Raw genomic sequence first — 23,455 nt, 5'->3', positions numbered from 1 at the left:
CTGACATTACCCTCATATGAACTCACACAACTTATTCACACACAAATGGTAAGTGTGAAAAATGATCAGGAAACATCTCAGTCTCCGTTTGAAAACATAGGGCAAACGCTCCCTCACACACAGGAACTCTGTTTCCTTCACACATATGTAAATCCTATCACTTGCCAGGTATCCAGACTGGTGCTGTATATGGAAATTGGGGGTGGATGCTATTCATCTTAATTGTAATGCTCTTTCTCTGTCTTTAAATTGTCCTTATTGTCTCATCCTCCTATCCCTGAACCCCCCCTCCCCCACACCATTCTAAGAACTCTACCTCCCCCCAACGCTGTGTCTGGATCTGGGACAGGGCGGGACAATGGGATCGTACATGTCTCCACGGTGATGGGAGATTTCACAGAGCTTTAGCTGCTGAATATTCATGAGCCCTGAGGTTGGGGGGAGGAGCTGGCTGGGAGTGTGTCTGGAAAGCAGATTGGGTCGAGGGGGAAGGGGAAGGTAAAACACGTCAGATTTAGGGGATCAGGAAGGGTCTCCGAGGTGGTGTGTGTGTGTGTGTGTGTCTGGGATGCGGTACAAAGGAGTGAGGAAACCAAGAGAGTATCTCACCATCCCCACTAGAATCTCACCATCCTCACTAGAATCTCACCATCCTCACTAGAACTCCAAGGAACAGATGATAAAGAGAATGAAGCAAATGATTCTGAGTCCGTTTATTGTCAGTTACATCGACAATAATGAAAGGAAATCACGTATAAACTAATTGTCAAACAAAGTACTCATTACAAACTCATTAAAAGCAGCATAGATTTGATTGTTAAGGCGGCAATGTAATATACACCTAGGATTCTGTTATATTAAGGTATCAAGGTTACTGGTATTTCATGGCGGACTGGTCTACAAAGCGACACTCCGAGTACCTGGTTTCCAAAATGTACTAAAACATACTCATATTTATAACAGAAATAGCCTCCTATTCACCTTCATTCACTCACCTCTCGTACACACTCTCTTTGTCCCAGTCTATCACGCTCTCTTTCTCTCTCTCTCTCTCTCTCTCTCACACATTCTACCTCTGCTCCTCTCCCTCCAGTCCACCACACAGTAAGTGCTTCATTGTCAGGCAGAAGATGATCACTTCAATCAATGCTTAACTGTGCAATTAACATCCCTTTAGTTTAATATGTTAAACACACCCGGCCAACAGCCCTGACAGGACTCTTGGACACTCACTCTCGCCCAACGAAAAAATTACTCCTGTCAATGAGTCTCAGCTTATTGGCTGGTGGATTGGACAACTTTTTTCAATCTCCTTTGATTGGCAGGTTGTTAGTAGTGAGTGACACTGCGGTGGGCGGGCTCTCTCACAGATTGGTCCTTTCCCCTTGCACCAGACGGCCCCTTACAGCCCAGGTATCCTATATCACACACAAAACAGACAGTGTTACACACAGCACACTGTTACCCACAGTTTATTAACAATGTGTTTGATGTATACTGTATCACTCCTGCAGAGATGTGATGTACCTCAAATGTGACGTCATCAACAGCATATTTCCTTGCTGCGATCTCTTTCACCTCCTGGCCTATGTTCTCCTGGGTGGTTCCCCTCACGTCAATGTAATAGCAGTCAGCACTGGCATAGTGGCAGGAGATGGCCTACACACACACACACACACACACACACACACACACACACACACACACACACACACACACACACACTTCCATGATTTAGGGATCCTAGAATGGTTATGTATCTATGACTTCCAGAGCATTTTTCAGTGTTGAGTGTGTTACCTTGCGGAAGCCCTGCGTCTGGTTCATTCCAGATCCATGGATCAATAGAGGGTGGAAGAACACTGTGTCTCCTTTCTCCATCTCCAGGTGCACCCTGGGATGATTGGGGTCATGGTCACGGACACCGTGGTACATCTTATTGACCCCGCCCTGAGGAAGAGGAAAGGGAAGTGATGTCACAAGATCTAGTGGGAGTAGTCGTGCTTGTTGAGGATGCAGGTGTGTGTGTATCACCTCCCACTCTGGGTAGTCGTGTTCTTTGAGTGTGCCGTGGTGAGAACCAGGAAGGACCACCAGACAGCCGTTCTGGCGGTTAACCTTCTCCATGGCGGTCCAGGAACACACAATGCGGTCTGCCGGACGGAATGGAAAATAATGCAGGTCCTGGTGCATGGGGTGGCGAGATGTCTTATTACCTGAGATAGATCACACACAAATAAACATACATTACATAGACAGGCTCGCTGTTTTCACTCTCTAGAACAGGGGTGGGCAACTCCAGTACGCGAGTGCCTGATTGGTGTCACACTTTTTCTTCATCCCTAGCAAACACAGCTGATTCATCAAAATGCATTCTAAACTGAAGATCATGATTAGGTGATTATTGGAGTCAGGTGTGTTTAGCTGGGGCAGAACTGTGACACCAATCAGGCCCTCGAGGACTGGAATTGCCCACCTCTGCTCTAGAAGGTGTGTCTATGTGTGTCTTTCTGGATCAGGGGGGTCAGTGTTAGGGGTTGAGGGTCAGGGGTTAGAGGTTAGATAAGGGTCACACTGTTCTGTACCTGTGTCTGGGGGCTTGTTGATCAGCATGGTGTGCATGGCCATGATGTTGGGACCAGTGAAACACTCCACATAATTCAGGATCTGAGAAAGACAAAGACAAGTGAAATAATAAAAACTAGACATGGAAAAAATGAAGAAAAAAAGGAAGGAAAGACTGTAAGAACGTGTGTGTTCTGAGCTTGTGTGTGCGCTTGAGAGTGTGTGTGTGTGTGTGTGTGTGTGTGTGTGTGTGTGTGTGTGTGTGTGTGTGTGTGTGTGTGTGTGTGTGTGTGTGTGTGTGTGTCCGTTTCAGCCTGATCACTAGAAATAGACTTCGATTTCGGACGTTTGAAAAGGTCCTGAGAACGTGGATATCTACGCCTTCCTCGGCGCTCACCAAAATATGTAATAAAAACGATTGCCTCGCATGAACTCGTGATGCTCGGAGACGAAGCGCGCTGCCCAGACCACTGCGTTACGGCAGTTCCCAATGCTCGAGCAAAAATAGATGTTCATCCAAAAGACGTCGACGTGCGTGGCTCTATGTGTGTGTGTCCATGTGTGTGTGTACCTGAGGCAGGCTACAGTAGCGGAATAACTCAGGCTCTTCCTGGAAGTCCTGCAGCTTGGAGATGGCCTTCTGGTCAGGGACGAACTCTGACTTGGCGATGGACACGTCCCTCATCACCACCAGCCCCGGGACCTGCACCTCCCGACGTCATATCCGTTCAAACGCCGCCCTGCCACACGCACACACACACACACACACACACACACACACACACACACACACACACACACACACACACACACACACACACACACAAACTCAGTCCTTGTTCAGTGTAGCCTCACTAATTAAGCCCAGCTGGTAAAGCCATGTGTCTCTGGTACAGAGGAGCAGTGTTCTAGTGTTTTGCTGGTGAACCATGCTGCATGTTGGGTCAAAGACAGGGGACATATTGAAGCGCTGGTGGAGACAGTCAAGTCAAGGGATCTTAATTCTCTTCGGTGGTCTTTTTGTACTTTCATTGTTGCGCACTCTACGTTAGACGCCTGTTTTTTGTTTATCTAGTGTTATCCTTTCAGTAACATCTGAGACCTTTCTGTTGTCTCTCTCATGGTGTTGTGGTCTTACCTGAATCTGTCTATGTCCTCCCCAGACACCAGGCCCTTGATAAGGAGGAAGCCATCCTCCTCATAGGAGATTCTCTGCTCAGTGCTCAGCAGATCATTGTCAAAGGAATACCTGGATACAGCAAGTGAATGACAGTGTGATAAACACTTATTAGACTCTGTGCCTGACAGTGTGATAAACACTTATTAGACTCTGTGCCTGACAGTGTGATAAATGCTTATTAGACTCTGTGCCTGACAGTGTGATAAATGCTTATTAGACTCTGTGCCTGACAGTGTGATAAATGCTTATTAGACTCTGTGCCTGACAGTGTGATAAATGCTTATTAGACTCTGTGCCTGACAGTGTGATAAATGCTTATTAGACTCTGTGCCTGACAGTGTGATAAATGCTTATTACACTCTGTGCCTGACAGTGTGATAAATGCTTATTAGACTCTGTGCCTGACAGTGTGATAAATGCTTATTAGACTCTGTGCCTGACAGTGTGATAAATGCTTATTAGACTCTGTGCCTGACAGTGTGATAAACACTTATTAGACTCTGTGCCTGACAGTGTGATAAATGCTTATTAGACTCTGTGCCTGACAGTGTGATAAATGCTTATTAGACTCTGTGCCTGACAGTGTGATAAACACTTATTAGACTCTGTGCCTGACAGTGTGATAAATGCTTATTAGACTCTGTGCCTGACAGTGTGATAGTGTGATAAATGCTTATTGGACTCTGTGCCTGACAGTGTGATAAACGCTTATTAGACTCTGTGCCTATGTTACAATGTGTTTAGATACAGAGTGACGGTAACTCAAAGTTGAATGAACTACTGAGGGGATCTCAGCATTGTGTAATGTACACAGTAAGTAGGGCAAGGGTCAGTACCTGTACTTTTAGACTGTCATAATATAAGGCCGTTGACAGTCAAAAACAGCCCAAATAGGAGATTGATGTGTCACTTACCTCAGTGCTTGTGGTTGATAGTAGGCAACGTTTTGGCCAGAGGTAGATGCTTGCTTTATGCAATGAATTAAGGCCATACATGAATGATGTCTTATAACAAAATTGTTATTTGTAGCTATTACACATTTATCTAAGCTATGTCATACCGTTAATTATAACAACAAATTAAATTGTGAATACCTATAGCCTAATACTTACAAGCGCGCCTTTTATGCATACATAGCCTTTAAGATAGTGTAGTCTTATATGGATAAATAAACACATTTACAGAAAATAAATACATTTTGCAATGATGTTATAGTTCCGCTCCCAATGTTCAGTTCGCTCTGAAAAGGCCTGACAATTTACTCATGCTCCGGCCTGTCCTGCAAAGCTGTACCGACGCACAGACCCTGAAAGTCGGTCAGAAATTCCAGCACCGCGCAGCCATGGAGAAACACACGACATTTACAGTAAAACAGTTGAAAAGGATACAACAAAAGAAGATGGCCGATCTAGATGATTCACGACCACTTTCAGTCTGTCTGCCGCTCGAGACATTTTGCAAGAATATATGTTTTATTCTGTATTCCCTTCGATGCGCAGACAGTCATATGCCCACTGTTATGTAGACCTACAGTATGCTGCTGCTGTCCGCTACTCTCCAACTAGGTCGAAGTCCACAAGTGAGAGTGACATTGACAAACGCTCGCGCGCACACGCACACACATGCACGTTTGTTTTACTATTCTTGTGGGGTAAAAACAATTTGGTCCCCTTCAATATCCTATGTTCCCTTACACCTAACCCTTAACCTAACCTTCACCTTAACCCTAACCCTTACCTTAACCCCAAAACCACCTAAACCTAACCCATAACCCTAATGCTAACCCTAATTGTAACCCTAACCCTTTTGGTCCCTACAAGGATAGTAAAACCAAACACACACACACACACACACACACACACACACACACACACACACACACACACACACACACACACACACACACACACACACACACACACACACACACTATTAATTGAATGGAAGCTTTCCCTCATTTCAGCCTGGCCTCAGAGCTCATTTCAGTCATGGTGAACAACAACAACAACAACAAACAAGCAAACAAATAATTAGACACAAAACACTAAATACCACTCCTCAATCCCATCATCCGCGTAAGCCCACAAGACATGAGAGAATAAAAGAAAACAGAGCATCTTTGAGACAAACGTACAAAACATGCAACAGATATAGCCTAATAACTGAATGAACTATTAGGAGACAGAGATCAACAGATATAGCCTAATAACTGAATGAACTATTAGGAGACAGAGATATAGCCTAATAACTGAATGAACTATTAGGAGACAGAGATCAACAGATATAGCCTAATAACTGAATGAACTATTAGGAGACAGAGATATAGCCTAATAACTGAATGAACTATTAGGAGACAGAGATCAACAGATATAGCCTAATAACTGAATGAACTATTAGGAGACAGAGATCAACAGATATAGCCTAATAACTGAATGAACTATTAGGAGACAGAGATCAACAGATATAGCCTAATAACTGAATGAACTATTAGGATACAGAGATCAACAGATATAGCCTAATAACTGAATGAACTATTAGGAGACAGAGATATAGCCTAATAACTGAATGAACTATTAGGAGACAGAGATCAACAGATATAGCCTAATAACTGAATGAACTATTAGGAGACAGAGATCAACAGATATAGCCTAATAACTGAATGAACTATTAGGAGACAGAGATCAACAGATATAGCCTAATAACTGAATAAACTATTAGGAGACAGAGATATAGCCTAATAACTGAATGAACTATTAGGAGACAGAGATCAACAGATATAGCCTAATAACTGAATGAACTATTAGGAGACAGAGATCAACAGATATAGCCTAATAACTGAATAAACTATTAGGAGACAGAGATATAGCCTAATAACTGAATGAACTATTAGGAGACAGAGATATAGCCTAATAACTGAATGAACTATTAGGAGACAGAGATATAGCCTAATAACTGAATGAACTATTAGGAGGCAGAGATCAACAGATATAGCCTAATAACTGAATGAACTATTAGGAGACAGAGATCAACAGATATAGCCTAATAACTGAATAAACTAGGGGACAGAGATCAACAGACAAAGAATGATAATTAATTCCCTTATTTTAACTAGGCAAGTCAGTTAAGAACAAATACTTACAATGACAGCCTGGTGGGTTAACTGCCTTGTTCTGGGGTAGAAAGACAGATTTGTACTTTGTCAACTGGGGGATTTGAACTTGCAACCTTTTAGGTTACTAGCCCAACGCGCTATCCACTAGGCTAATGATGACCAGGGATGTTGTCTTGATATGTGCGTGAAAACAGACAATTTGACTGTCCTGCTAAGCATTCAAAATATAACGAATAGTTTTGGGCATCAGGGAAAATGTATGGAGTAAAAAGTGCATTACTTTCGTTAGGAATGTAGTGAAGTAAAAGTAGCCAAAAATATAAATAGTAAAGTAAAGTACAGATACCCCCAAAATCGACTTAAGTAGTACTTAAAAGTATTTTTACTAAATAATTTGCACCACTGATTAATAGGCCTAGTTGTCAGGGAATGTAGGCTATGATGTATCTGTGTAGTAAACCTACTGCAGGAGGCGCTACAAAACTACTCATTGAATGAAGGGCCATATTGGTGCTGCTGGTAGGCGGCCACCAATCGCATTCAGTTCATTTCCCCCTCTCTCTCTCCATGTCAGCAGCAGCATAGGCGGAGGCGTCAGAATGCGGGCAGCCAAAGCTTGCACCCCTACCGGTTCATCCACAGACACAATCCGTTCTCACTCCCCATAAGCTCCCTGCTCGACATAGAAGTGAGCTTTCGGGAATCTGGTCTGTAATGTTTATCATTTGAATTTTGAAAACGGTGTTCATGTGAGAACATTCTGTACGGAATAATGTGAGCAAGAGAAAAGCAAGACGTAGACGAACTGTTTTTACGGGTGGGTGGAAAGACGGGCATCCGGCCTCCGAGGAAGCGCCTATCGAGGTGTGGAAGTCAGGTCGAAGCAACGTACATCGTTTCTGGTAAGTAGCCAAATGGTGTGGCTTCATGTAGGTTTACAAGCACACTATCCACCAGAATGGCTACTGAAATGCCGCTTTAAAAGGACTAGAAACCATGTTGCCAGTGGGCAATGTTGCGTCGCCACAAGGGTCTGGTTGAGTTGACCAACTATTTTGCTCGCTTGTCAAAATAGGACTAGATACAGGACACCTACTAATATGAGTTGTATTAACACAATTATATGTGTTTAAATACCTTAGCGAGTGGTTACAATGGGCAATACCATTGTTGTTTATTTGCCTTCAGCCTATAGGCTACGCACCACTTGATTTTCAACACCATGTTGTCAACACCTTTCAGGCTATCACCCAGGAAAAGCTGAAGCGTGTAACGTTGCATACAGTAGGTTATATTGAAAGTGCTGAGTAGAGTATACATTGTGTAAATAGTCAATGCCTTGACCCATACCAGTTAGATGCATATCATCACATTTTATACACAAAGAATACTTTCAGTGTTACACTGGCTTCGTTTGTTTTTGCCAATTTTATGTTTTGCTGTAGCCTATCTGAACCGTTCAAATAAAAATGTATTCTAGGCCTTGCGGTCCATAACAGGTGTCCAACAGTGTCGCACATTGTAAGTTTGTGTCAAATGTGCGTATATGAAACTGATTGGCTTCTGTGTACATTGTTAACAATGCATGTAAGGTTGTTAGGCCAATAAGTTACAATTCACAGCGTATAGATAGATGTCTGAACTAGGGTTACTGTTAGTGTGTAATCGTGATGATGAGGAATTGGTTCCTTGGACCACAATAATACCTGGCACAGTCTAATCTCAGTGTAGCAGCCCTTGGCTGTGACTGCCTCTCAGGGAAATAATATCATGGTGGAAATGGATCAGTTCAGAGTCAGATTTCCCTCTGAAAACCATGCCACAAAGATACCAGGCAAGCACACTGGCATAGGCTACATCCCCCATTTAATGTCATACCTTGTTAGTGTAGTCTGTAGAGGCCAACATATTCTGTCCAAATGTCCCTCTTTCCTAGCCTATCGGCAGCCCCAAACTTTGACAGCTGTGTTTGTGGTTATGATGACACTTGTCCTCCGGTGCTTGTCTCATTGGAGCAGTGTCGTTTGACCTCTGACCCCTGTGATGTTTTTTCCAGTGATGGTGTAGCATACATGTTTGTCTGGAACATCCCTTAACTGTGCTTCTGGAGCCGATATGGCCCTGGGCTGAAACATGCACCCTCCCCTCCATCTATCCCCCTAGTACTGCGGGTGTCCAGCGAGTGTTTTTTTCATCCACCATAGGTGTGTCTATGTGTGTCAAATCTTAATAGTTGTCAGTTAGTTCTTGGCCAGAGGTATGTGTGTACATGCACTCAGGTTAGATCTAGCAGTTCCCTGCAGATAGAATGACCCAGATCAGGGGTATGTAGCCAGGTGGTTCTGTCTGTGTGAAACCAATCCCTCAGGACAGGCTAATTATACTGACCCAAACCCTCATTTTTCTGTCCCAACTCTCTCTCTATAGTGCTCTCTATAGTGCTATTGTGGCATGCTGATATCACCATGCCACAATAGCCTTGATATTGATCAGTCTCAGTGCTGAGAGGTGAAGTGCATGGAAAGATAAGAGACAGAATCAGATTATATACAGAAGTGATGGTGACTGGTGCTCCATGAATTTCCTCTGTCATGACTCATGAAAGGGCTCACACTCATCCTCTCAGGTCCGATTAGATATGATCATGTCGAATATTCATGGCAGTTGCAAAGAATATCGTGCTGTACAGTCTGTCTTTTGCCAGCCCCCTCTCTTTCACTCTGTTTATTTAAATGTCTCTATTTTTGTCTCTCGTGTGTGTGTGTGTGTGTGTGTGTGTGTGTCAACTCTCCTCCTCCTTTGACACCAGACTCTAAGGCGGTACCATCCTCTCTCTCCCTCTGTCTTTGGGAAGGTTCCTCTGGGAACCTCATGGGACCCTCTGCCTGCTGTACCCACTGTCTGTCTGTCTGACAAATGTTCAATCCATATGTCTGTCTGCCTTCACATGCAAATCAGCAGATCAAGTCTGAGGGAGGGGAGATGGTCCCGCAGTGATGGAAAAAGTACCCAATTGTCATACTTGAGTAAAAGTAAAGATACCTTAATAGAAAATGACTCAAGTGAAAGTCACCTAGTAAAATACTACTAGATTAAATGTCTGAAACTATTTGGTTTTAAATATACATAAGTAGTAAAAGTACGAATCATTTAAAGGAATTGGGCTCCCGAGTGGTGCAGCGGTCTAAGGCACTGCATCTCAGTGCAAGAGGTGGCACTACAGTCCCTGGTTTGAATCCAGGCTGAATCACATCCGGCCGTGATTGGGAGTCCCATAGGGTGGCACACAATTGGACCAGAGTTGGCCGGGGTAGGCCGTCATTGTAAATAAGAATTTGTTCTTAACTGACTTACCTAGTTAAATACAAATAAAATACAAATATTAAGCAAACCAGACTGCACAATTTTGTAATTTTTGAAAATGTATGTACGGATAGCCAGGGTCACACTCAAACACAGACATCATTTACAAACAAAACATTTGTGTTTAGTGAGTCCGTCAGATCAGAGGCAGTAGAGATGTTCTCTTCATAAGTGTGTGAATTGGACAATTTTTCTGTCCTGCTAAGCATTCAAAGTGTAACGAGTACTTTTGGGTGTCAGGGAAAATGTATGGAGTAAAAAGTACAGAATTTTCTTTAGGAAGTAGTGAAGTAAAAGTTGTCAAAAATAGAAACCTCAAACTAGTAGTAGTACTTTAAAGTATTTTTATTTAAGTACTTTACACCACTGGGGTCCAGACTATTCTCCCTATATGAACACGTTAACTCTGGTGGGAGGGGGGGGCATTAACAGAGAAATGCCCACCATGGCAGTGCACACATTCGCACTGCAGATGTGCTAAAGTACGCAGTATGCTCATGAAGTTCCTGTCTGCTATGGGAGGGGGATATCTCACTGACAGGCTTACAGAGGATCATCCTAGGTTAGAACACACTGTTGCCATTGACAACAGAACCAGGCGCTTTCTCTATTTCTATCCATCCCAATTTACGAGATATCTCTCTCTCACTCACCCACTATCACATCAGGCCCTAATCTTGTGTTATGTAACTGTTTCTTGAGAAAGCTCATTGATTAGGGACGAGAGTTACAGCACACACCGTGCCCCACAGCCAGAACTGTAGCTAGCACTGAAAACATAGCTAACACTGTACTGAGGCATGAACCCGTGCGTGTTTATGTGTCCGCGGGCGAGAGAGCAAGATATACATATATTTTCCGGGAATTTCTTCCTCTTTAGTCCTTGTGTGAATGTTCATGTGTGTGTCTCTGTGCCTGTGAGGCGTGCACGTCCCTATTCCTACTAGTAGGATTATGTGTGGAGGAAGGGATGGATTGGGAAGCCAGGCTAACTCACACAGCCCTCCGCCTCTCCCCTCAGTCTGGTCAGCCAAGGGTTAAACTGTTTGCCTGGACGTGTGGAATGTGACATCAGATTATCATTAGGGGCAATCAGATGCTTTCCCTCAGTTCCTGATTCCTGAGAGGAGGACAGAGAAGAGAGGGAGGAAGAGGAGGAGGAGGAGTGGATGCTGATGAAGACCGCCTTTATCATCTGATGCCATGTGTCTTCGGGACATAGTCCTTTGTCATTGGGTGTATTTTGGGTCACGTAGCAATTATGTAAGTTTTTTTTCGGGACAGTCTAATTGTAGGCTTGATAATGAGTGTAATTATTGTAGCCTGCGTGTGCCTCACTCCCACACAGACACATTAAAGAGTCTTAGAACAGAGGTAAAGGAATGTTCAGACGGCGATAGAACTAACCAGAGAACAGCATTCTGTAAGATGGAATACACCGAGGTGTTACTTCTATCATTGCTATTTTCCCAATGTCATAGTCATGTGCAGTATAGACAATATACATGACTTAAGTATTGACAATACACTATTAAAGTGTAATGGAGATCATTTGATGGGTGGCCATGCCTAAAACCTAATGACTTATTGGCTATCTCCACTTACGTAGGATCTGTGTGTGTGTGTGTGTGTGTGTGTGTGTGTGTGTGTGTGTGTGTGTGTGTGTGTGAGTGTGAGACGACTGTTGACCAGCTCTTTTTCCCAGGCCTGCTTTAAAAGATGGGTGACTGAATCAGTGGCACTGGCGATGGGAGGTGGAGGGACAGACGCGTATGCACACGTGCTGATTATGGAAGTTATGTCAGCCATGTAAGAAATGAGAGGGGTGGGCTTGTGTGTTTTGTATGGTGGGGATCATCTCTTTCTGTGTCTATTAATAGTTTGAAAGTGAAAGTAAGGAAGTTGTGGTGGAGACGGCTCAACTGTAAAAGGCCTTCAGTGTAGCTGATTAGTGGTATGATGTGCTGACTAGTCATGGTATTTTAGCACCGTGTCAGTGTGTTTCGCTGTTTGTCTGGTGTACTGCTCTGCAAACTAATAGACTGTACTTTCAAGGTGTGTTAGACACGCACATATCCTTGGCTTGCTATGGCAACAGAGCCGCAGCTTCCTTCCTGCTGTTCTATGGAGAGAGTTGAGGTCATATACAGAAATCAGCCGTTTATATCAGCCTGCAATGTGTGTAGGCCAACAGTACAATATCGGTCTTTTGTTATCTGGCTTTGATGTCATCTTATATGAATTGCTCTGGACTAGAGTTGATGTACGTGGGTGTTTTTCTGGTGGGAATGGGACGCTGCCTTCTACTGAGGGATATCCTTTCTGTCCCCTGAGAAGAGTTTGGAGAGAGGCGTGGTGGGGTTTGAGGGGTTTCTGTAGACGAGCCCAATGCCCCCCTTTCGTTGTCTGAAGAGGGGCATTGTGGGAACTGGAGCTGCCCTTTTGGAAGGAGCCCAGGTTCTGATTAACACCACCCCGGTACCATGCACAGACCGGCACTGTGTGTGTGTGTGTGTGTGTGTGTGTGTGTGTGTGTGTGTGTGCACTCACACATTCTGTCTTTGTCCTCTTTTTTTCTCGCTCTCTCTTGCTCTCTCCCCCTGAGGAAACTGTCCCATCATGTGTTGCCCTGTGGGGGTTGGGACATTGGCTTGTAATCTGGAGATTAGAGGGTGGCATTGTCCGAGCAGCAGCAGACAGACGGATTATTCACACACACACACACACACACACACACATGCACACGAACAGTAGCACTCGTACACGAAGCACACCACAAATACTGTACATACACACTTCACATACTGTACTCATTATACACACTCGTAGGGAAATTCCCTGAAATAGACACACGCACAACAGCACAGACTGGCTGTGTCTAATACAGAGTGATGGTGTCACGTTAGTCTTTCCTGTCTGCCACGCTGAAATGGTGATGGAGCCGTAATCTCCAACCAGCCTACTTTATACACAGACACACAGAGTAACATGAGTTCAGCTGTGATAACAGGACAAAACCCTACCTTGTTATGTAACTTCACATAGTGGGGGCTAGTGGGGCATGGCACACTGTTCTGACAGGCACATCGTTTACATTCCCTCACAGTGATGTACAGACCCTCATATCCCAACCTGCATAGCACACAGGTACAGCACAGGTACAGCACAGGTACAGCAGAGTACGGAGTCTGTTGACTCTGGTTCACTAGTTCAGCTGACACTGTGGAGCGCTGGAGCTGTAGGAAGTCATGGGAACCTTGTTAGCAAACGGACAAGAGGCTGAAGAAATTGAATCTAGCCGAAGCTAAAGTTACATCACAAAAAGGGTTTGTTCTATTATGGTACAGTGTGTGTGTGTGTGTGTGTGTGTGTGTCGGACGCTGTATCTTGGTGCCGATTAGTCTCAGGACTCTTTTGAAGGGACTTGGGTGGCAGGCTATGTGTGTGTCGAAGATGACACTTGTGTGCAGATAAATTATTAACATTGTGAATGCTTGGTCGTCTTGACTGCAAGTGGGGTTAAAGTGGTATTGGGAGGAGGTAGTGAGCTAAGGGGAAACATGGCTGAGAGGCAGGCCATTCTCATGAATGACTTCCTATCCTAGTCTCATTTTCTAGCCATTCTGCCTTAACATCCAAATCAGAGGACATGGAGAGAAAAGGAGACTAGCTGAAACTGTTGAGACTCCGGAGAGGCCTGAGAGGGAGGTGGGAATGTATCTCTTCCTGACTTCCTAACCCTCACTCAGGTGACGAGGAATGTCACACCTGGAGTGACCGGGACAAAGACAGGAAGCACCACTGGCTGGAGGGACCGTGGGACGCAACAACCACCTGTGCTGGCCTGGGTGTCTCCGAACGACCTCTAGGTAGAACCTGGTGGGCACACCTGTCCTCTAGGGCTTTGTGGTTTAGAGTTGGGGACTGGGGCAGGTTGTGAGAAAGGGGAGGATCAATAGGAAAAGAGAGATCAGGGAAAGGATAACAGTGGGAAGAAAATACAGTGAAGTGATAAACCATTGAAACATGCAAGGATGAAATAATTTATCTGCTCTTTATGTTGTTGGAAAACACTTCCAGATAACTTAGGCATTTTACTGCTAATGTTCACATCCATCTTGCGTGTGTGTTTGTGTGCGTTTCCCTCAGTACATGTGTCCCTCCTATCTCTGTCCTGTGGAATGTGAACTATTCCAGCTGTTCATTGCAACGAGGAAGCCCGTGTTTTGGGACACACTCGCACGTTCCCTGTTGTGCTCCTCTGGCTGGCTGTCCTGAGTCGTCCGGAAGCAGCTCGTTAGCCATCATTAGTGTGGCATGGCTTTAAAGGGGAAGAAGAAGTAAATAGCAAGATGTGTAACTAAGGCTGAGAGGGCTGGTGGAGGAAGGTGCTACAGGAAGAGTGGATGGATGGGCTGACAGTTATTGACTTGGCTGTCAGACTACAGGGGATTCAATAACGGCACCGGTGTGGCCTTCTGCTCCTCGCACACACAGAGGGAGACAACGAAGCACAGAGTCTTTTATCTTCTCAAAGGGTCGTCATGTGAGACTGAGACATTGCTAAAGCTGGTTAAAGGGTAGAGGTCTAGGCAACCCCGAAGGGTTGCGTGTAGCTGGCTGAGAGCATGTCTGTTTAGGGGTGAAGTCTGGGTCCTGTTGGAGTCTGTCCCGTTCATCTCTCCATTTGACACAGGGATAATGTATAGCCCAGTCTGTGTTTATCCTCTTATCTCCCACACACACACACAGTGCTTTTTCTCCCCTTCCAACCGCCTTTGCTGCACACAGATGACATTGTATCTGGGCACCAATTCAAACCGTGTGTGTGTGTCATGCCACTCACTATGTGGCTCTGATAACTTCTTTTCCTGCTTTATTCGGTGGGTTGTTTGTATTTCTGATCAGACAGACTGACTTTGCTGATGGCTACTTTATTGAGGAAAAATCTATGACTGAGAGATGTTTGTCCCACCTAGCTACTGTATCTTAAGATGAATGCACAAACTGTAAGTCGCCCTGAATAAGAGCGTCTGCTAAATAACTAAAATGTCAAATGTGAAGAGGGAGAGCGGGAAGGACCACGTGCCTGTGTGGTGTTTATGCTTGTCTGTGTATAATGGCATGCCTGTCCTCTGTAGAACACACTGTATTCAGCTGTGAGTCTGCAGTACCCAGTCCTAAAAATAACCCCCCCTCACAGCCCCTCTCCTCCTCTCCTCCCTCCCCCTTTCACCCATCCCCTCTCTCCTTCGCTATCCCTATCTCCCCACTCTTATCTCCTTTCTCTCCCTCTCTCTGCCCTCGATTCTGTTCCACTTCTTTCCCTCTCTACAGGATCTGATCGCTCCTCTTCTCCTCTTTCTCTCTGCCCTCCTTCTGTTCCACTTCTTTCCCTCTACAGGATCTGATTGCTGCTCTTCTCTTTCTCTGCCTTCCTTCTGTTCCACTTCTCTCCTTCCCTACAGGATCTGATCGCTCCTCTTCTCCTCTCTTGCTCTGTCTCACTCTCTTGGCTTCCACTCTCACACTGAAGGAGATTTTACAGCATTTGGGACATAGGTATTTCTGTCTCTGTTTGTGCAAGGGCCTCTAATGTACACACACACTCTCTCTTTCTCTCTCTCACACACACACACACACACACACACACACACACACGTACATTACCCGTTAGCTCTGTTATTTCAGCTCATCCCTTCAGGGTCAGTCACGCTGAAACTCTCTTTTTAGCTCCTTACACTGAGAGGTGTGTGTGTGCGCGAGCTGGCGTGATGGGCTCAGTTCCAGTCAACCAGTGTGATGGATGTCTAGCAGCAGCGTTTTGTGCTAACACATCCCATTACATTACTGTGAACGATTGCACCCTGGCTGCACTGGTTTATGGTTATTGGCAGCAGCAGTCATTACCTCTCAGCCGGTTGGCTCGTGTGGGTTTTGGGAGGTCAGGGGTCACAGGTTGTCATAGTGATATGCCCGACCTCTCACCCCTGAGTCTGGCTGCAGGTCAAAAGATCAGAGGGGAGGCAGTGTAATGTCTCTAATGGCTGTGTTCCATTATTTATGTTGTTATCTCATCTGTGTTTTTGGGGGAGGTTGTTTGGTAGCCTAGCTCAGATAAGGCTAAGTTTGGTTAAGGGGATGGTTTGTGTGTAGGATAAGGCAAGGTTTGGGTTCATGGTGTGGAGGGGGAGTGATGAGAGGGAGGGGATTTGATGAATGCCTTGGGCTTAACCGGGTTAGCGTTGATTGTATTTGATTTGGAACTGAGCTGCCTCCAGAGGGGTACACTATAAAGCACTACCAATGAGTTAGCCAGCGACGTGAAAAGTTATGCACGTGGTGTAATGAGTAGGATTCTGTGTTTTCACATGCAAAAGTGATTGCTTTTGATAAAAACACTATCTGCTTTCCCAATCAAAACTAATTTGAAAATTCTGACACACATTTTATGTAAAATACAGTTGAAGTCGGAAGTTTACATACACTTTAGCCAAATACATTTAAACTCAGTTTTTCACAATTCCTGACATTTAATCCTAGTAAAAATTCCCTGTCTTAGATCAGTTTGGATCACCACTTTATTTTAAGAATGTGAAATGTCAGAATAATAGTAGAGAGAATGATTTATTTCAGCTTTTATTTCTTTCATCACATTCCCAGTGGGTCAGAAGTTTACATGCACTCAATTAATATTTGGTAGCATTGCCTTTAAATTGTTTAACTTGGGTCAAGCGTTTCAGGTAGCCTTCCACAAGCTTCCCACAATAAGTTGGGTGGATTTTGGCCCATTCCTCCTGACAGAGCTGGTGTAACTGAGTCAGGTTTGTAGGCCTCCTTGCTCGCACACACTTTTTCAGTTCTGCCCACAGATTTTCTATAGGATTGAGGTCACGGCTTTGTGATGGCCACTCCAATACCATTTTGCCACAACTTTGGAAGTAGGCTTGGGGTCATTGTCCCATTTGGAAGACCCATTTGCGACCAAGCTTCAACTTCGTGACTGATGTCTTGAGATGTTGCTTCAATATATCCACATCATTTTGTTGATAGCATGACTGATCAGCGCAGATTACTGATTTGATTTGAGAAAGGCCCTCCTCCCTCACTTTTTCCCCCCCGTTCACGTCACGGGCCATAGCCCGGTGCACCGCGGTTCAGCTTAATGGAACTCCATCAGGGTCCAGGAAGGAGGTGTAATGCTGTGTTTGGGTGAGTGCTCGGAAGTATCTTGTAGTCTGCATGTCTTTAATCCCATTCATTTGACGACAGTGGTGGTTTTGGTTAGTAAGGCACACCTGCAAGATGAGGAACCCCTCTGGCACTGGTGTGTGTGCGTACTGTGTCTATGTACACTGTTGTACCCCCCTTTTCTCTTACACAGGTGTGTTTGTCTGACTGTCTGTGATCTTTATATCATAGGGGTGATGTCAGCTAGCCCAGGGTTAAGCCTGTAACTATAGCCCGTCACTCACCTCCATGTACCAAGCAGACTGATAGAACAGGTGGGGATATGGCCTAAAAATCATATCTCCATTTCTTTCTTTTTTTATCTTTAAAAAAAAAATCGGAATAAGCTTTGCTGCACAATTAAAGGGCAATACACCACATTTCAAACAGTCAGCAATAATCTAATGAATTCAGGGATTGTAAAATTACTCCTAGGCTAAATACAAGCCTTCCACAACCAGAAGACCCACTAATTATTACATTATTTTATCAAAATAGTTTAACCTGCTTTTTTAAAATTATTCCCTGATCGGGCATTCAAGTCTGTCAATAAAAATGCCCTTTTTGTTAAAATTGTAATGCAGATCCACCAATAATGACCAACTTCTGGTAGCAGGCATTACAGAAAATGAACACGGGTCTCATAAACAATCTCTCAAGCACAAGCCCACTCGCTAGTGAGTAGCCAGCTAATCTTTTTATATTTCAAGTCTAACCAACTTGGCTCTATTTGCTCTCTAACAAGGTAGAACAGTTGAACTGCTCTGAATAGACTCAGAACGCTCATCAAAACAACAAAAAAATTGCATTCTTGTAGTACAGGCATTTGGAACATCACGCTACAACCAAAATTCTTATTCATTTGATATATCTCCCAGCCCTATGGACAGGTACTAGGCCTTTGCCTCGGGTGTGGTTGAATAGCTTATCACAATGTTAACCGCATTAGCCTCGGGTCAAATTATTCCATTTAATACATAGAATGGTTCTTTGGAGGAAGGGTCGTTGACATGTATTTGACATTTGTATCTAAAAGTATAATTGAGAACGAATTCATCAAAGTTGGCATATTTATTTCATTTTGCCCTTACCCAGTCCTCCTTTAAGACTGTAGGTGCTACAAAGCAAAAGTTGATGTCTTCTGAAGCTTTACCGCTTGCTCTGAAATATGAATAGAATTTATATTTCATACCCATGTACATTTCATGTATGAATATGGAAAATTATAAACATAAATATTGAAAAAGTATTATTTTAGATTTGGCATTTTTTGTTGTATATTGTTGAACATAATATACTCTACTGGCATATCAAAGTTTCAGCGTGGGATCTCTGCTAGTTTTAAAGTTATAACCTGTTTTTACAGAGAGATTGGCACAGTAGGCAATGTAACCAATCACGGCACTCCTTTTACTTGTGTCATTACACATCCTGCACATCACCAGCTGAGGGGGACCATTTTGAATCCATTTTCACATTCACTCTGTTGGTAAGGCTTACAAATTGGATCATAACAAAAGTAGCAGAGATCCCACGCTGAAACTTTTGATTTGCCCATAAAGTATATTACGTTCAACAATACATTTATATTTTTCTATATTCATGTTTAGATTTTTTTGTAAGCAAAATGAATGTAAGAACGTTTTATTGAAATCAATATACTATTCATATTACAGAGCAAGCGGTAAAGCTTCATATGACACCAATTGTTGCTTTGAAGTGCCTACAGATGAAACAGTATGGAGTCTTAAAGGAGGCCAACTTTGATGAATTATTTCTCAGTTATGCTTTCAGATACGTATGTCAAGAAAACTTCCTCCAAAGGATCCTTCTATGGATTACATTTCGTGAACATTTCAAAATCATGGTATTTTTTTGGTTTCCTGGTTTCGTATTGAATTGCAGTACAGCTCTGTCTCTGTTCTTTCACTCTTTCTTTCTCTGTACTTTCCTCAGCTAACGGTACATGCCTGGAGTTACCCTGGTGATGTCATGCCTCTTACACAAAGACGCCATTCTGTTCTTCTCACTCGAAATATGCTCACTTTCTCTTTTCCTCGCTGTCTTTATCCTTCGCTTGCTCGCTCTCGCTTTCACACTCTCTCGCGCACATCAACACCCACATATTCACATACGTCTTTTCTCATTCCATAATTTTTCTCCCATTTTCAATTGAATATTAATTCGACCATATCATATTTCCTAGTTACTTGACAAAGAGGGGGAGTGAGACTGGAGGGAAAAGAGCAACCAGCCAGAGAGAGTTCTGGGATAGTCTAGACCTCCTAATCTTTTGGAAGCAGAATATAGACTCTGGGGCCTTGGTCACCATGGTGACGAGATGAGTTCAGGGTCTAGAGAGAGACAAAATGGAGAGGGACAAAAGTTGCTGTTCTCTTTTTCAATTTCAAGGCAGATTTCCCTAAATGGGGGTGGAACTACTGCATCTTACTTTAGGGACATGCCTTCAAGGTATCTGTCTTAGTTGTCAAATTTGAAGGAATTGACTTTGATGTGAGTGTGTGTATTAGTCTTAATTAGGCCTTGTCGTCTGCCGTCTCTCCCCCGCCTGCCCTTTGATGTCTCCTCCTCTTCGCTGAGCTCTGGCCTACCCACGATGCACTGGGGGACACCCAGAAGGACAGGCTAAGGGGAACGAGGGAAGATCTGAGAGAGTGCCTGGTTTGGGTTTGGTATGTGGGTCAGGATTTCACAGAAGAATGTATAGGCTGTTTGTGTGCCTGCTTGCGCATGCATGTTTTTTTGAAGGGATGCTGATAAGAGAGAGTGGGAGAGATGAGGGGGATACCGGGGGAGAGCCCATCAGCCAGTGCGTTGGATTGTGTTTGATGGGGAATTCTCTGTGCTTTCTCTCCCCCCCAGCCCGGTCAAATGAGCTCTCTTTGTTTTGGTGTGGCCCAGAGATAATACCTGTCTCTGTTACATCCCTCTGTTCTCTGTATCTGAGAGAGTGCTTATCTCGCTGCACAGGGGTGGCAGGTAGCCTAGTGGTAAGCGCGTTGGGCCAATAGTCGAAAGGTTGCTAGATCAATAACCGAAAGGTTGCTAGATGGAATCTCTGAGCCTGACAAGGTAAAAATCTGTCGTTCTGCCCCTGAACAAGGCACTGTTCCTAGGCCGTCATTGTAAATAAGAATTTGTTCTTAACTGACTTGCCTAGTTAAGTAAAGGTTAAATAAAAAACAATGTATCATACTTTAATCAAAATTGCAATATCCATATCTCGAGGCTGATCAATGTTTTTAAACATCATGAATGTAACATTCAAATGTAATAAGGATCCCTGAAACTCTGACCAACACTTTGGTTCCTACCCTTTCTTAACAACTTCTACAGGTCTTTTTCATTAGTTGTCATGCTAAACAACACCAACCATAGAGTTGGAATACTCATTTTATTTATGATTCCAACAGTTCACCCAAGTTTTGATCTAAATCACAAGATCACATTTGTAATATTTTGTAAAGAAAAACACAATTAGATTATTTGCCCATATCTTGCAGCCCTACCTGTACAGCAGGCTTACCCAGCTGGTGGTCCATGGGTGATTTTATTTGTCCCCCCAAGTCTTCTGAGCAAAAATAAAAAGGTAGATATGTTTTTTTAATTTTTTTATTGTTATCTATAAAAGATTGTACCAACACCAGCAAATCAGGTCCAAGTGATTTTTAATTTTGGAAATCTGTTCTGAACTATTACCATGCAAAACAAAGATGTATATCTTTATTTTGTACACACACTGAGTGAACAAAACACCTGCTCTTTCCATGACACAGACCAGGTGAAAGCTATGATCCCTTATTGATGTCACTTGTTAAATACACTTCAATCAGTGTCGATGAAGGGGAAGTGACAGGTTAAAGAAGGATTTTTAAGCATTGAGACATGGTTTTGTATGTGTGCCATTCAGAGGGAGAATGGGCAAGACAAAAGATTTACAGTAAGTGCCTTTGAACTGGGTATGGTAGTAGGTGCCAGGCTTACTGGTTTCTGTCAAGAACTGCAACGTGCAACTCAATATTAGGAAAGTGTTCTTAATGTTTTGTACACTCGGTGTATGTGATCTTATACAACGTGAGCAAGGTTTTAAATGACTTTTATGTTTTCGTCAATTTGAAGTCTACAAATTATTTGAAATTATGTTCCGGCCCCCTGACCATCTGCTCAAGAAAAAATTGTCCTGCGGCTGAATCTAGTTGATGATCCCAGCTATAGTGTGTGTGTGTGTGTGTGTGCGTGCAACCACTAGAGAGATAGTGAGTTAGAGAATGAGACGCAGGGAGAGAGAGGTTGAGTTTTCTCCCTGTGCTGCTGATACAGGATTCTGGACCCTGTCCAATGGGAACAGCTAATCTAGTAACTCTATATCTACGCTGCAGGGTGGCAGAGAGGGATCTGCTCTAGTTAGCGGAGATGGGATCAGCAGCGTATGTTTTTTTGTTGTTGGATAGAAGACTGCCCAACACACACATGGGAGGACAGCTGTTTCTTCCTTGGCCCTCAGTTCTTCTCATATTTCCTTGCCAGCTCATTCAGCAGGTAAAGAGTGTGTCTGTGTGTGTCACTCCCCACAGCAGCAGACACAACCTTTGTCTCAGCAACCCAATCCTCCACAGCCTGCCCACTTTCCTAGCCTGTCTGCCCAAGGACAGTGATGCTCTGAGGGGCAGACACAGGCATACTCAGTCCCAGCCACATGACCAGGCCTGTGTCCTGCACTCTGCCCCTTGGCAAAAGGAAAGAGTTGTTGGGATGATAATGAACATGTCGGTAACGTTAGTATCATTGCCTTATTGGCGTGTGTGTGTGTGTGTGTGTGTGTGGGGGGGGACCACGAGTGTGGCTGATAAGATAAATGGAGAATGTTCTGTTGGAAAATTGTATTAGTAAACTCAGAACACACTCTCTTCCCCCTCCTGCTCACTTTTTTTCTCTCTCTCCTGATCTCTCTGTTTTTACCTCCCTCTCAGTTGAATTTAAGGGCTTTATTGGTATGGGAAACATATGTTTACATTGCCAAAGCAAGTGAAGTAGATAATAAACAATACAAATTAACAGTAAACATTACAAAAGAATAAAGACATTTCAAATGTCATTATGTGCAAATGGTTAAAGTACAAAAGGAAAACAACATAAATATGGGTTGTATTTACAATGGCGTTTGTTCTTCACTGGTTGCCCTTTTTTTGTGGCAACAGGTCACACTGTGGTATTTCACCCAATAGATATGGGAGTCTGTGTAATCTGAGGGAAGTATGTCTCTAATAGGGTCGTACATTTGGCAGGTTAGGAAGTGCAGCTCAGTTTCCACCTCATTTTGTGGGCAGTGTGCACATAGCCTGTCTTCTCTTGAGAGCCAGGTTGGCCTACGGCGGCCTTTCTCAATAGCAAGGCTATGCTCACTGAGTCCTTAAGTTTGGGTCAGTCACCGTGGTCAGGTATTCTGCCACTGTACTCTCAGTTTAGGGCCAAGTAGCATTCTAGTTTGCTCAGCTTTTTTGTTAATTCTTTCCCCCTTCTCTCTCTCCCCCTCCTATTCACTCTGTTTTTACCTCCCTCTCTCTCTCTCCCTCCTGCTCTCTCTGTTTTTATCTCACTCTCTCTCGTCTTTTCCTTTTATCTCACTCCATCTCCCCTGACTCTCTTTCCAGCAGGTTTGTTGTGCTTAAACAAATGAAGACACCTACAGACGCATGCACACACTCAGGTTTATTTATCCTTGTGAACTCTACACCTAATCCTTAACCCGTAACGTAACCCTAATTGTAAACCCTTAAACCTAAAATAAGCTTTTTCCTTATGGGGACTGGTGGAATGTCCCCACTTTTCTTCAGGTCCCCACAACGATAGTAAAACTAAACATACACACACACCTCCTTCATGAACTATGTTTGTTTTAATGAGATCAACTCCAGCCGAGATGAGAAGAGAACCAGGTCATACCCGTGCAACACACACACACACATATTATATATATATATATA

General features: G+C 43.7%; 2 protein-coding genes across 2 annotated transcripts in view; one reads left to right on the top strand and one right to left on the bottom strand.

Moving 5' to 3' along the window:
• Positions 1–698: 698 nt before the first annotated feature.
• phyh (phytanoyl-CoA 2-hydroxylase) lies at positions 699–5,243 on the bottom strand. The gene is given in 9 exon segments (NM_001140211.1): positions 699–1,418; positions 1,528–1,659; positions 1,801–1,950; positions 2,035–2,216; positions 2,586–2,667; positions 3,137–3,305; positions 3,704–3,814; positions 4,660–4,712; positions 5,134–5,243. Coding segments are annotated over 9 exon segments (999 nt in total). The 5' UTR covers positions 5,200–5,243; the 3' UTR covers positions 699–1,364.
• Positions 5,244–7,414: 2,171 nt separating this feature from the next.
• LOC106595630 (cyclin-dependent kinase 17) overlaps positions 7,415–23,455 on the top strand; it is a 36,881-nt gene continuing 20,840 nt past the window's right edge. The window contains 1 exon segment of the mRNA XM_045699820.1: positions 7,415–7,759. The gene's annotated coding sequence lies outside the window, so the exon portion shown is untranslated.

Source organism: Salmo salar, chromosome ssa17 (genome assembly GCF_905237065.1).
Source record: "Salmo salar chromosome ssa17, Ssal_v3.1, whole genome shotgun sequence".
In the NCBI taxonomy this organism is placed as follows: Eukaryota; Metazoa; Chordata; class Actinopteri; order Salmoniformes; family Salmonidae; genus Salmo; species Salmo salar.
Note: the sequence above shows the minus strand (reverse complement) of the source record. Positions and strands in the feature narration are given on the sequence as shown.